The 15,077-nt window shown below is 40.2% G+C and overlaps 1 protein-coding gene across 2 annotated transcripts in view; it reads right to left on the bottom strand.

Annotated features, from left to right (window-relative positions):
- Positions 1–15,077, bottom strand: part of FBN1 (fibrillin 1) — a 264,525-nt gene that overhangs the window by 23,972 nt on the left and 225,476 nt on the right. Inside the window, exons 51-61 of one of the 2 annotated variants that reach the window (XR_003513124.1) lie at positions 13,534–13,683; positions 13,141–13,206; positions 12,755–12,871; positions 10,883–11,002; positions 9,031–9,153; positions 7,604–7,735; positions 5,622–5,747; positions 5,159–5,220; positions 4,843–5,049; positions 3,475–3,600; positions 3,104–3,226 (exon numbers count right to left, since the gene is read on the bottom strand). Coding sequence is in view for 1 of the 2 variants with exons in the window: in XM_027554069.1 (XP_027409870.1) it covers positions 3,104–3,226; positions 3,475–3,600; positions 4,843–5,049; positions 5,622–5,747; positions 7,604–7,735; positions 9,031–9,153; positions 10,883–11,002; positions 12,755–12,871; positions 13,141–13,206; positions 13,534–13,683 (1,290 nt within the window). In the remaining variant the exon portion in view is untranslated. The remainder of the gene's footprint in view (positions 1–3,103; positions 3,227–3,474; positions 3,601–4,842; positions 5,050–5,158; positions 5,221–5,621; positions 5,748–7,603; positions 7,736–9,030; positions 9,154–10,882; positions 11,003–12,754; positions 12,872–13,140; positions 13,207–13,533; positions 13,684–15,077) is intronic. The other variant, XM_027554069.1, reaches the window with a different exon arrangement.

Below are 15,077 nucleotides of genomic sequence, written 5' to 3'. Positions count from 1 at the left end.
TAGACTTGGATTACTGTGATGTTGAATAGTTAGATCTGGAAATAAACTGAGACTGTTCATCATTTTTGAGATTGCACCTAGATACTGCATTTGACTCTTGTTTATGAGGGCTCGTCCATTTCTTCCATGGGATTCTTGCCCACAGTAGTAGATATAATGGTTATCTGAACTAAATTCACCCATTCCCATCCATTTTAGTTCACTGATTCCTAAGATGTTGATTGCCATCTCCTGTTTGACTGTGTTAATTTACTTTGGTTCATAGACCTAACATTCCAGGTTCCTATGCAGTATAGTTCTTTATAGCATTGGATTTTACTTTCACCACCAGACACACCCACAACTGAGCAATGTTTCTGCTTTGGCCCAGCCACTTTATTCTTTCTGGAGCTATTAGTAATTGCCCTCCACTTTTCCCCAGTAGCATACTGGACATCTTCTAACCTGAGAGGGCTCATCTTTCAGTGTCATATCTTTTTTGCCTTTTTATTCTGTTCATAGGGTTCTCACTGCAAGAATACTGGAGTGGTTTGTCATTCCCTCCTCCAGAACTCTCCACTATTACCTGTCCGTCTTGGGTGGCCCTGCAGGGCATGGCTCATAGCTTCATTGAGTTACACAATCCCTTTCGCCATGACAAGGCAGTGATCCATGAAGGGATGTAAGTTCTTACTGCCATTAAAAAAATTTTGGCTTTTTTTAAAAAAAGGTCTTTTTTCCTCCTTTCCTCTTTTGTTCTCTTTTTTTGTGATTCGATGACTGACTGTACTGTTGTGTATGGATTCCTTTTTCTTATTGTATGTGTATACCTATTACAAATTTTCAGTTTGCAGTTACCATGAGGTTTTGACATAGCAATCTGTATATAAAAAGATTGTTTTAAGTTGCTAGTCTCTTAATATCAAATCCTTTTCCAATATTCTGCATTTACACTCTCCTCACTATTTCTGGTTTTGATAGCATATTTGTGTGTGGATGATTTCCTACCTTTTCAGTATGTTTGCCTTTCCTAGTGAGGTTTTCCATTTGTAGTTTTCTTATTTCTAGTTGTAGCCTTTTCTCTTCTGCCTAGAGAAGTTCCTTTCACATTTGTTGCAAAGCTGGGTTGGTGGTGCTGAATTCTCTTTGCTTTTGCTTGTCTGTAAAGCTTTTGATTTCTTTGTTGAACCTCAATAATAGCCTTGCTCCGTAGATTATTCTTGGTTGCAGGTTTTTCCCTTTCATCACTTTAAATACATTGTTCCACTCCCTATTGGCCTGAGGAGTTTCTGCTGAGAAATCCGCTGGGAGTTACCTTGTATGTTAATACTTTTCCTTTGTCTTTAATTTTTGTTAGTTTGATTACTTTGTGTCTCAGTGCGTTCCTCATTGGATTTATACCTGCTGGGACTCTCTGTGCTTCCTAGATCTGGGTGACCATTTCCCTTCCCATATTTGGGAAAATTTCAGCTATTATTTCTTCAAATATTTTAAAAGATCCTTTTTCTTCTCTTTCTGAGATCCCTAGTGTGAACATTGCTGCATTTAATGTTGTCCCAGAGGTCTCCTAGATGGTTTTTATTTCTTTTCATTCTTTTATTGTGTTCCTCAGCAGTGATTTCCAGCATGTATTTCCCATCTCACTTATCCATTCTTCTGCCTCACGTTTTCTGCTATTGATTCCTTCTAGGACTTCCCTGGTGGCTCAGACAGTAAAGCGTCTGCCTACAATGCGGGAGACCTGGGTTTGATTCCTGGGTCGGGAAGATCCCCTGGAGAAGGAAATGGCAATCCACTCCAGTACTATTGCCATGGAAAACCCCATGGACAGGGGAGCCTGGTAGGCTACAGTCCGTGGGGTTGCAGAGTCGGACACGACTAAGTGACTTCACTTTTCAGTGTATTTTTTATTTCAGTTATTGTTCATCTGTTTTTATTTTTTCTAGGTCTTTATTAAACTTTTATTTTATCTTCTAGATCTGTGCCTCTATTCTTTTTCTGAGATCTTGAAACATCTTTACTATTGTTACTCTGAATTCTTTTTTTTTTGGGTAGAATGCATATCTCTACTTCACTTAGTTGTTCTTCTGGGTTTTTAATTTTGTTCCTTCATCTGGGACATATTTCTGTGCTCTCTCATTTTATCTAACTTTCTGTGATTTGCAGTATCCATGCTTCAGGTTGTAACATTGTAGTTCTTGCTTCTGCTGTCAGCCTTCTAGTGGATGAGGCTTGTGCTGGCTTCCTGGTGGGAGGGACTTTTTTTTCCTGCCTGCTGGTGAGTAGAGCCTTTCTTGTCCCTCTGGTGGGCAGGGCTTTGTCAGGGAATGTGTTTAGCAGGAAAGACTTTATTCAGAAAGACTTTAAGCAGCCTGTCTGCTGACAGGCCGGGCTGTGTTTCTACCTTGTTGGTTGTGTGGCCTGAGGCATCGGAGCCGACATGCTGTTTGGAGCCAAGACTTGGTGAAAAAATGGCAGTCTCCACCAGGGCTCATGCCAGTGAGTACTCTCCAGAATCACTGCCTCCAGTGTCTTTGTTCCCACAGTGAGCCATAACCACCTCCCACCTCTGCAAGAGACCATGGAATACCAGCAGGTAGGTCCAGTCCAGGTTCTTATGAGGTCACCACTTTTTTCTCTGGCTTCTGGTGTACATGAGAACTTGTATGTGCCCTACAAGCGTAGTTTCTGTTTGCCTCAGTCCTGTAGAATTCTTGTGATCAAACCTCACTGGCCTTCAAAGTTAGATTCTCTGGGGGCTCCTCGTGTTCCCAGACCCCTAGGCTGGGGAGCCTGACCTGGAGCTCAGAACCTTCACTCCTGTGGAAGAATCTCTGTGGCTATTTTCCACTTTGTGGGGCATCCACCAGCAGTTATGGGATTTATCATGATTGTGCCCATTCCTACCATTTCATTTTGGCTACTTCTTTGTCTTTAGATATAGGATCCTTTTTAGGAGGTTCCAGTGTTGGTGTAAGAAAAATGTCCCCAAGGAGGCACTAACCCCAGGGATGTACCTCTTGCCCATGGGGAGGTCTTTCAGCTTTGGATCCCTCAAAGGCACAAGGAATGAAACCATGTTCCCATAAGGCAGATAAGTGGGTGAAGGCAGTTTCCACTTTACCTTTGCAGCTCCTTCCGTCCTCCTGCAGAATGTAGCCTTTCGGGCATGAACACTGGTAACTCCCTTCTGTGTTCTTACAGATGAAATTGCAGGGTTTGGGAGCCTGGTTGCACTCATTTAGATCTATGATCAAAGAGACACAGTGTGACTGCCCATCTAAAAAGATGTTTCAATGCTCAATACCCACAGCGTCTAACAAAGAATCTTAGTTTTAAAGAAAGAAAAGGTACATTGTATGGTCTTTGATCACTGTCTTACGTTTCCTTATGAAATTACACAGGCTTTTTAGAGTTTTAGTTTGAAGGTTTTTTTCTCATAATGTACAATTTCCATCCGAGAATAAACCTGAGTATCAGAAATAGAGCACTTACCTACACAGGCAGTTCCAGTTATATCTGGAGTGTAGCCAGTTTTACAAATGCAATGATATGATCCTCTGTCATTGACACATTCCCCATTTCGGCAAACATCATGAATAACCTTGCACTCATCAATATCTATAATTTAATAAATAGCAATTAAAATGAGAAAGGCATTATAAAAGGGTCAACATGTACTACTGGGCATTAAAGCCACTGACACGCACATCTTGACCCTTCTGTCTCATTACTGCTTAGCAGGGTGCCAATAGCAAGTGAGTTCTTAGCCTTGGATTGTTAAGTAACATTTTTATACCCATAGCTCTTATTTTTCCTGATCTTTTGAAGATTACTCTGAAATGCAATATAGCATACTTTCATTGGTCTGAAGAAATGCATCTACCATCTCATTTTCACATCTGCCAAAGAATGATAAATCACTTTGGTCATTCCATCTATTCTGTCTTTACCACATCCAATTCTGTTATTCTACCCTTAGTCACATCTTTGTAACATGAACATAAATCCTATTTAATCTCTTTATTCTCCTCTCACTTCTGATTTCCTCCCAAGGAGCTCAAAGTCTCTTTTTATGAGACTGCAAACAATTGCAGTTATTGTTGATGAACATAGGCCTGAAAGTCTTTTTCAAAGCAGCCTCAGACACCTCGACAGCCTCCTCATCCCTCTCAAGTTGACATGGCTTGTACTTTTCCAGAGGCAGCTGTCTTAATTGCCAGTACAATCATCCCTCCATATCCAGGACACTGGTTCCAGAACTACCTTGTTGATATTAAAATTCATGGACACTCAAGCCCCATATACAAAATGGCATAGTACAGTTGGGACTGCAGGTTCAAACAACCTTGGGTAGAAATCAATCCAAGGTCGGTTGTATCTACAGATATGCACTCTGTGGATATGGAAGGCTGATTGTATCAGCATTGTTTTAGACTTCTTCCATGTGATATATTTCAGTCAGTTTTATGAGATAAAATACATATTGGTGGGCTACTCTAGGAATTTAGTGATCATTTATTTCCAAATGTATCTAAAAGGTTATATTCTGAGTAAAAGGTTATATTCTTATAACAAACCAGCTTAAAAAGTTGAGGACTCCTTGTAATGTAAAGACACGAACTGAAGCACACACGTTAATCAAACCAAGGACACTCTGGCAACATGGCTTTGAATATCTAAAGTACCATAATGATTTTTTTTTTTTTTTTGGTCAACCTAAACTAGGAAACTCAGCCTAGGCCCACATTATCGATTCTATATTCTCATCTGCTCCTCATAAAACAAATTCCCTGAAAGTATTTTTGGACCATAAATGAAGTACCTGCTCCGTTGGTCAAAAATCAGAACAAAATGAAGTACCTGCTCCATTGGTCATAAACCCTCGGCCATGGGGGCAGAGTTTTTTGAAAGCCACAGTGCCCTGGAAAGGGCAGATCTCACAGTGGGGCCCCCAGCCTCTCCCTCCATCGCAGCAGCATTCAGACTTAGTGACGGGGTTCCTGTTGCTTGAGCCGATCTGACACATGTTCTGGAGCACCTCCGTGAAGCAGTACCCTTCTCGGTTGTCTGGAAGGGATTTATGAATGCAAAGAGGATTTTAGGGAACTTTAGAAGCATAACATGGTATTCCAAATTTGCTCAGATATTAAAACCCAAGAAGGATGTAACACTTTACCCTGGCTGAGAAGGAGCAAGAAGGGAAAGCTGGAAGCAGCAGTAAGAGAAAAAGGATGACATCTGGGGAAAACAAGACAAGATATTCAGTAAGTGGGCAGAAAGGCATTGGTGTCAACAAGATTATCATTCTATCTGTTCCCAGAAATATGGAGAACCAGGCTATAGCAAGGGTTGGAGAAACACATGGAAACTGATCCTGAGCATCAAAAGCTTAAAAAGGCAGCTGAGAAAGAAATTCCAAACAAATGATTCAATGATACAATTAGCAAAGGAAGAATTTAGCGGCAGGGTGGTGCTAAGCCCAGTGGACAATCATGGTCATAGAGTCATCTCCAAAATATGAACATTGTTAACCTTTCCTCAAATTTCAACAGTTTCTATTATTTCAAATAAGTGATCTGGTTTCAAGCATCCCAGTGTGGAGGCTGGGGTTACAAAAGCATCCTGTGGTCTGTACTCACCGAGGCACTCATCCTGGTTGGGGCTGGCTGTAAAGCCGTCATTGCACTCGCAGGTATAGCTCCCCCTGGTGTTGAGGCAGCGCCCGTTCTCACAGATCCCAGGCTTGGTCTGACATTCATTTTCATCTGTGTGGTGTAATTGAAGGACCAAAAACAAGAGGCGTCATCTGTCCGCTTTGTACAAAGATAGATTCTTTTTTTTTTTTTTTTAAAGAAAAGTTTAGTTTGTGACTAGATAACCTATTCACATGGTTCCAAATTCAAAGAGTACAAAAGAATATACAGCCCAAAGTGCCCCTCCTTCTCCTCTTCCCCAGCCACCAAACTTCCTTCCTGGGAAGCAACCAGTGCTACTGCTAATTTCTGGAGTATCCTCCTAGAGATGAATCATACCCATACAAACAAATACAGCCATATCTTTGATATACCTCCACCCTTTTAAAAACATAATTGATAGCATGTTTATATACTTAAACAGAGATGATAGCACTTTAGGTACACTTACGTTTTTCATTTAAGTTTAAAACTTGCCATATCCGTACGTGTAGAGGATTCTCAGAAGGGTTATTTTAAATGAAGGGAAAAAAATCCTTAAGATCAATATGTTAAATATTACAATACTCACTAGAATAATGTCTGTGATGGTGTTTTGACCTGAGGGAGTTTGTCTACACTAATCTTCTGATGCAATGTAGATTATGCCTATAATAATACTTCAACAGCATTAAGGAATAATAAATCATAATTTTGTCTCCCCAGTTTAAAAAAAAGCATTGATAATAGCTGGAGAGTTGAAAGATCATAAAGTAATTTGCCTAGGTGCTCCCATTAAGAATAATTCCAAGCCCCTCAGGCAGAGATCTTATGAGAGCCAGAGAGTTAGGTTAAAATTTGCAATGCCAAGGCCACCCTGATACCAATTAAACCAATATCTGAGGGTGAGACCTGAACTCTCCAAGTGATTCCAGTGAGCAGCTGAGGCTGAGAATCACTGTTCCCAGAAGATCCAGTGAGTGATCATAAGTCCACATGTTTTTCTATGCTTTTAAAGTCTGCTCTTCAACTTCCATTTAAATCTGTATCTTACAGAGTTAAGGGGAAAATATGGTTCTTAAGCTTCTTGACTGACAACATGAGAAAGGGCATATGTAGAAACTTTCTAGTATTTTTTCTTCATTAACTAAAGCAGAAGTCAGGAAACTTCTTCTGTAATAACAGTAATAATATAACATTACTGCATAATATATAGTCAGTATTTTAGGCTTTGCAGGCCATTTGATCTCTGTTGCAACTATTCTGCTCTGTTACTGTGGTATGAAGGCAGCCATGGAAAATTATGAATGGTTACAGCTCTGTTCCAAAACGAGTCTATTTACAAAAACAGGTGGTAGGCTGGCGAGCTGAAGTTGGCCCTAGGACTGTGGTTTGCCAATCCCTGGTCTACTATGCTTTTCAAAGCTGAATCCACATTAGAATCACTCAGGGAGCTTTTAAAACGACCAGGGCCTGGGCCTCAGTCTTGATAAGACCAGAGTCTCTGGATGTAGATCCCATTGGTTTAGTGATATTTCTTGTTTAGTGAAATTTACTGAACAACTGTACTCAATGTTACGGTGGCAGTAGCAAAGCTAAGCCAGTAGGGAGGCATTCTGATGTGATGGGAAGAACCGAACCCAAAACAGCAAAGGAGTGTAAACAATAAAGGAAGGGACGAGAGGAAATACCTGGTCTTCTACTCCTGGCAGCAAATGGACCTGGAAAAGCACTCAAAGGCTAGCTCAGAGAGAAATGATGTTGCTGGTGGAATTCATAGATAATCAAGAGGCAAGGAGGCCTCCACGGAAAGTCATGATAGCAGGTAAGAGAGGCAAGATGGCTCTGGCCAAGGAGAAGACAGCACCACAAGGACACAGAGCCCACGTCCCTTCCATCCTTTGTCGCTTCCCACTCACTCAAAGCCCCTTTGCTGGGGCTGCCCTTACCTACGCAGCCTTCTCCGTCAGGTCTTCGCTGATACCCAGGTCCACAGATGCAGAGGTATGTGCCAATGAGGTTCTTGCACTCCATTTGTTTTTCAGCACAGTCGTGTTTTCCCTCTTCACACTCATCCTCATCTGGAAAGAATGTACAAATTCATAAAAGGAGCTGCCTTAATTCCCTGCCCTTTAAACATAAGACAGTATCAAGTAACCAATTTTTACTGACACTATTTCAACATTAACCTACTTCCTTTTGCATTCTTGGGAGCTGGTCTCTTAAGATGGGAAGGCATCTTCTAACCCCCTTTGAACTTAAGAAATTTCTCTCTAGCTGATAAATTTTTCAAAGGCAGGAAGTGTGATTTCTAATTAGTTTTGACAAATTGAACTAAAAAGGCCTTATATAAAGCTTTCATAATATGATAATTACAACAGCATTATCAAACTAATAATAAACCAATGCTTCCATTATATAATACTTAAATAATATAGCTTATGATGTCCTAATATCATAGTATTAATATGACATATTAGAATCATTGTGTAGTATAATAACAAAAGACTTGGTTTTTACACTTTGAGGAAAAGACAGGCATCTACAAATATCTTCTCTACTAGGTTGTCCCTCCAGTTTCTTTTTTCTGGCACAGCGTGGCTCTTCTTCATTCTTTACTTTCTGTCCTATTGCACTTCCTTCTTTTTATCTTTCCCCTTTATGTTATCTGAATTGAGAAGTTTGGACTTTAGCCTGCATGTGACATGGAGCTCTTGCTTTGGAAATCTTCCTACCTTTAAGGAAAATTCTATGTAAATCATTTGAAAAGAACAGATATCTGCTCATTTAAGAACTTGGGAGAAGCAGATCAGAGCTCTTCAAGGATCCCCAGGATTTACCCAACTTTGTATAACAGAGCTTAGTCCAGTACTTTGGCAATTGCAGGTGTTCAGTAAGCACTTTTAAAGGAAATTGTTCCAAGTCAGCTCCATATGCTACCCCATTCTTGGAATATAAAATCCCATAGTGATGGTGATTATTTATTATTCACATTCCTTCCTTGTGTTCTCATGTTCTAAGTTATCATACTATGATTATTTATAGCTCTCTCTCAGCCTCTTCATATTGAGCTTCTTATATGTGGGGAAGTTGTTTTTTTTCCCCCTTATATCTCCACATCTCATAGAATGGCTGGCATGTCATAGGCATGCAATGTGTGGTGAACTAAACAGGGTCTGCAGTGCCACCCTCAACCCAGCTTTAAGCTACAATTTAGGAGAAAATGTAGCAATGACAACCCTCATATTGTCCAGGGACTACAGCAGTGTTCCCCAATTTCCAGTCTTTCTCTGCTAGTGGATGCTTTGGAAGGACATCGCCCATCATAGACATTAGAACACCCTGGCTTAGATGACTTTGAACGTGAATGTCTCACCTTTGCACATCCTTCTGTCTTCTCTCAGAACATATCCAGCAGGACACTTGCATTCATATGACCCATAAGTATTTACACAGCGGAAGGCACAGAGCAGAGGATTCTGGGCACACTCATTTATGTCTGCAGGAGAAGGCAGTAAGAGAATAATGGACCATAAGCCTCAACCGAAAGAGGAATATACTTTCACCAAAAGTTGCCATAAACATGGATGGACCAAGCAGTCTCTGCATTTCCAGGATTATAAAATGAGTTGGTTATTTTATAATTGGCCCAAGTAGGGTGATCATACATCTTGGTTCCTCCAGCACAATCTCAGTTTATACTTTGGTGCTGGTATAATTATTGTTATTTAGGCAGATGAAAAATTATAGGTCATCCTACATATAGGGAGCTTTTCAGAAATGCTGGCTTTGAAGTCTCAAGTTGACCAATTACCACTCCCTAAAGTCACAATGAAGTGGGGATCAGTTTTACCCCATTTAGCCAGAATAACTGCTAAGTCAACTGCTGTGAGGACAGAACCCCCAGTATCATTAACCCCGCCCCTTCTCCAGATAAAAGAGGCTCCTGTGAAGTAACAGTGAGTCTCATGCCCAAGAAAGTATTCTGAATAATTTTACTCTTAGAGATATTGTACTTAGTTCACACTGAGGCTTAAGTTATAGCCTTAAATAGGAATAATAGTAATAGATTAATAGATAAAGTGGTTTCTGTAGATTGCATAGTTTGGAACCATAAGAATATGGTTCAGAAAAGCAGGGTTAAAACAGATCTTCTTGATTATCACATTTCTTCCTAAGGCCAACGATCCTGACAAGAACATCTGTGAGATCCCACATCGTGATCTAGTCACAGCCTTTAAAGATTCACCAACATCTTTAACTAGGAGTAGTGGCTCAGAGGGTAAAGCGTCTGCCTACAATGCAGGAGACCCGGGTTCGATCCCTGGGTCGGGAAGATCCCCTGGAGAAGGAAATGGCAACTCACTCCAGTACTCTTGCCTGGAAAATCCCATGGTCTGAGAAGCCTGGTAGGCTACAGTCCATGGGGTCGCAAAGAGTTGGACACGGCTGAGCAACTTCACTTCACTTCATTGATAGATAATATCTCTAATGAAAAGCTCACCTTAATACCCACTGTACCATCGCCTCACCTTCATTCTCTTCTTAAACCAGTGGCTCTCAACTTAAGACTGCATCAGAACTACCTGGAGGGCTGCTGGGTCCCACCCTTAGAGTGTCTGATTCAGGAGGTCTGGGACAAGGCCTGCAAATCTGTATTTCTAACAAATTCCCAGGTGACACTGACGTGGCTGATCCAGGGACCACCCTTTGAGAGCTGCTATTCTAGACACTCCCTCCTTGCCTTTCTTTCCTTGCATCCTACCAGACATACTGGCAGTTGCTTAGAGAGTATCGACAGCCTCTTTTGCAGTGATTTCCCCCAAAGAGAGAAAGGATATTGGTGTTAATCTTAGTGTGTAGTTGTTTCTATGAAGAGAAAAGAAAAAGAAAGGGTGTATAGGATACAGTGGAAAAAAGGGGAGACAAAGAAAATAAGAAAGAGGGTAGGAGACAGGACAGGTGTTATATTCAAATATTAGTGGTAGCAGAGACCCCAAGGAGAACTCTGCATGAGATGTGGCATCACCTGGGTCATGAACCACCTACATCTTTTTCAGATACTTTCTGCAGAGAGGAGGCCACATAGAGAAGAAATGATGACATGGCCCAGATCTTCTTTATTTTATATACCCTGGGTGGTATTTGATACTAAGAATTATAATCAACCAACTACTATCCCTATAATCAGAACATGCAACCAACTATCCTATGTTTAAGAGGCTTACCTTCACAAGTCATCATTGGCCCAGGCTCAAATCCCTCCTCACAGGTGCATTCGAAACCTCCAATCACATTCTTGCAGGTTCCATTTCCACAAGGATTGCCTACCGAACATTCATCAGTGTCTGCAAGTGATCAGAAGTATAGTCAAAATATGACGAATTGAGAGAAAATGCACTTGGACTCAGATAGTACCTTTCAAATTCCATTGGAGTACTTTGATCTCTAACATTTTGGTTCATTCTCATTCTGTCCTTGCAAGAGAGGAGTGCATATCTTATTACCACAGATTTATAGCTGTAAAATTTGACTTGCTAAGTAGCAGTAACAGTACCCAGGCTTCTTAGCTCTTACTGTGCTCTTTGCCGTGGGTGCCTCCAGCCTCCTATGTTATGAAATACATCTGCTGGGAAGAGATGCTTAAAGGGTTAAAACAAGGCTTCTCTTACAAGTCAAAAGTTTCTGCTTACTTAATGTTAGAAATACACCTCCAGTTTGGCCTTACATTACATCATTCTCCAAGAAGCCTTAAACATGATGGAGTTTTGCCAGATATAAAATAGAAGACTAAACTTACGCAAAATAAGAGACCAGAGGTTAAGCAAAATTAAGACACTGGATAAAGTCAAGAGTCAAGTAGATTTTGCTGAATTTGTGGAAACCAGATGGCTTCCATTAGGCAGAAGAAAGGCTAGAAAGAAATATGTTTAAGGTATGATCTCTCTAAACAACTGTGGAGAAAGTCTTACCAAGGAAGTCTAAAAAATATATGTCTCCTAATCCATCCACCTAGAATATTGACTGTTCTTATTCTGACATATCTCTTGGGGAGAATACCTTCCTTTGGGCAAGGAACATTCCAGAGAAATAACACTGCTATCTCAGCTGTCTAGAGCACAGAAAAGTGATGAATTATTGTTGAGAGCTGTGTCTCGTGTTAGGTTCTGAAGTCAGAAAGTGAGGGCAAGAAGGCAGGGCTGAGAGACCCTGGTGAGGAGGCTTATTTCTCACATATATCGTAGTACTAACTGAAGATATTGAACAGAAAACACTGGCAACTTTGCTTTTGTTCTGCTATGAAATTGCATTTCACTGTCAGGATTATTACATCTCTTTCAAGTTAGTAAAAATCACACTATCATTGATTTTTAGAGCTGTAAGGTAATTAGAAATATTTTAATCCATCTGCATGATATTTATTATATTCTGAGGCTTAGAGGGCTGAAAAACTTGCTTAAGTTCCCACAGCCATGGCTGTGGATAAAAACCACATACCTTGATTCCCTGCATGGAAAGAACATTTTCTAATGCACACAGACAAACCCTCAGCATTTATGCCATTATTAATTTAGGTTACATTGAATGGTTTTGAATTTCTTAGATAAAAGAGGTCAAAGGTCAGTCACAGGAGCCTTTTGAAATTTTAATAAGGGGGCTAAAACAAGAGGATACCCTGGATCCGCAGCCTCTCATGGTACTAAGTGTAACAAAATCTGGGTAAATTTTGTGTTTTCCATACTGAGAGAATAAGACTATGACAATTACCAATTTTTAAAAAAAATTTCTTAAAGGCTTTCACTATAATGCTGTCCGTTTTACCATCTCTTCAAACGTGTTCAGTGTCCTTGTCATCAGACTGTAAGGTCCATTCAAGGAAGGACGCTGTTGGCTCAGTTCACTAGGGTAGCCAAAGAACCAAGCCCAGTGCCTGGTACCTGGCAGGGACCCAGCCAGTACTGCTAGATGAATGATACATGAATGAATATATAAAACTTATTTCTGTCCCATCTTGGTGTTTATATATCCTTGTGTGAATGCTGAATTGCTTAATTTCCGATTTGTAAAATCTCTGTAGAGGAAGCCACTTTATTACTCACCCACACATTCATTCCCTTGCAGAATGTAGCCAAAGGGACATTCGCAGCGATAGGACCCATCGGTGTTGATGCACTGCCCGTGTTTACAGACATCGGGTTCTTTGCACTCATCCATGTCTTAAGCAAAGGAGGAAAAAACAGTGAACAACAAAGTAACTTTTTAGAAACACAAAGGGAAATTATGATTGTTTCAGTGTCTAATCAATGAAATGTATTATAATATTAACATACACTATAATAATATAATTGGTATCTAAATGAAAAGACCAAAAAATAGGGCTTCATTTACCAAGATAAATGTGGAGAAATAACAGCAAGAGAAAGGACAAGGAAGAGACTGGTTGAGAATATTATAAAATGCTGAAAGTCCAGTGCAAGCCACTCACCAACTGCTGAATCATCAGGTCCCACGATGATGCCACTTCCATAGGGACAGATCTGGCGGAAGGCCTCTGTGGTGGAGATGAACCCTCGTTAATGGGTGGGCCAATGGCATTTAGCAAATACCGTGTGGAGGCGGCACATACTGGAACACGATGAACAATCCAAGCCCAGAAACCAGAGAAAATTAACAAAGCTCTCAGAGCTGGGGTACCTACTACTTGGGCAGCTTTGAGTCATAACATACTTCAGAAAAAAATAACTACCTTGCTCCTAAAATAAAATAATCTTAGTGAACATTTCATCTGGACTTAATTAAATTGTCTTATTTTCTGAAAGCCTGCAGTCTTACAGCCTGCCCTGTGAATGGCCCAAAGAGATGCAGACAGGAGACATACCATCGGGTTCAGTGGGGCACAGCTCGCAGGGATCTCCCCAACCTTCTCCCTTCAAGGCACAGCAGCATTCCTGTTTGGAGTGATTTCTGGATTTGGGTGATGAACACTTTCCTCCTTCAAACTTCGCGTAACAGTAGCTCATTCGTAAATCTGCAACAAAAATTCAAGAGACCCCTCAATGGCTTTTCTGCTAAGTCATTATTGTATAACATTGAGTAAGAAACAATCCACCCTGTTAAATGTGATCTCTTCTTATGACTAAAGTCATACTTTTTAAGTGATTATAAAAGTAAATGAGCTGAGATCGTTAAGTGAAAGAATTCGTTGCTCAGCTGTGTCTGACTCTGCGACCCCATAGCCCATGAGGCTCCTCTGTCCATGGGATTCTCCAGGCAAGTGTACTGGAGTTAGTTGCCACGCCCTCCTTCAGGGGATTTTCCTGGCCCAGGGATCGAACCTGGGTCTCATGCATTGCAGGCAGATTCTTTACCATCTGAGCCACCAGAGAAGCCTGAGATCTTTAAAGTGATAAATAACTTTTGTAGTACGATCTGAAGAACAAATCTCTGTGACTTTTACCTTATTACTTTTCATGTTATCCAAGGTTCCAAAGCAATCTGATGTGAATAATTAAAACCAACACTGTCACATTCCAGTGCTGTCATCATCGGTGACTTCAAGATGGGGACATTCAGAGATGGACCAACATTTAGTGAGCACACTACGTTAAGGTAGATCTCCCAGTTCTAGGTCTCACTGTGATATTACACACTGCACTGTGTATTCTGTGTCGCCTAACCCCAGATGCCAGGCATAGAGCAAATAAAGATGTGGCAGTTTTGTGAACTGACAAAAATACAACTAACTCAGTGTATTTCACTGAAGCAGCTATTTGGTTTCTGTCTACAAAATATATGTGAGGCTTTCTGCAGATTTTATGCACATATGTGAACACACTTGCACACACACAGAAGCTTGTCTGGCTCAACAGAGAGAGGGAAGGTAAAGAGGACAGGAAGATAGGTGGATGTGAAGGAGAATAATCATCCTTTCAAAGGATGTATTTCTTTCTTTTTTGACTTTATTACAATTTTAATATATTACCATACCACTAATATTACAGTATAAAAAAGGAAAAAACTAAAGAATTAGTTCTTTCTAATTACATTAATGTATTTTTAACTGAGAAAAAATGTAAACCTATATATTACTCTATCACAGTAATGAATAACATTTTTGTTTGGTAAACATAAATTTTAGCTTATACATGACAGATTCTACTGACTTTGGGTAATCTTTGAAACTGAAATCTATGCTTCTTTTTAGATTATTTCGTGCTTTAAAACTAAAGAATGAAGCAGAAAATATCAGTGTTTTGAGGTACATAAATTGTATCTTTAATATACTTTGATTTTATTAAAATTTACTTATTTGTTGCTATAAAGAATATATTTCTTTAACATCAGTTCTTTCTTGGCGACTCCAACATGGAGCATGGAATTGGGATCTAGGTCCTACAAAATTCTCCAATATTGCTTGACACA

This window comes from Bos indicus x Bos taurus, chromosome 10 (genome assembly GCF_003369695.1).
Source record: "Bos indicus x Bos taurus breed Angus x Brahman F1 hybrid chromosome 10, Bos_hybrid_MaternalHap_v2.0, whole genome shotgun sequence".
Lineage (NCBI taxonomy): Eukaryota > Metazoa > Chordata > Mammalia > Artiodactyla > Bovidae > Bos > Bos indicus x Bos taurus.
This window is presented reverse-complemented; position numbering and strand designations above follow the sequence as displayed.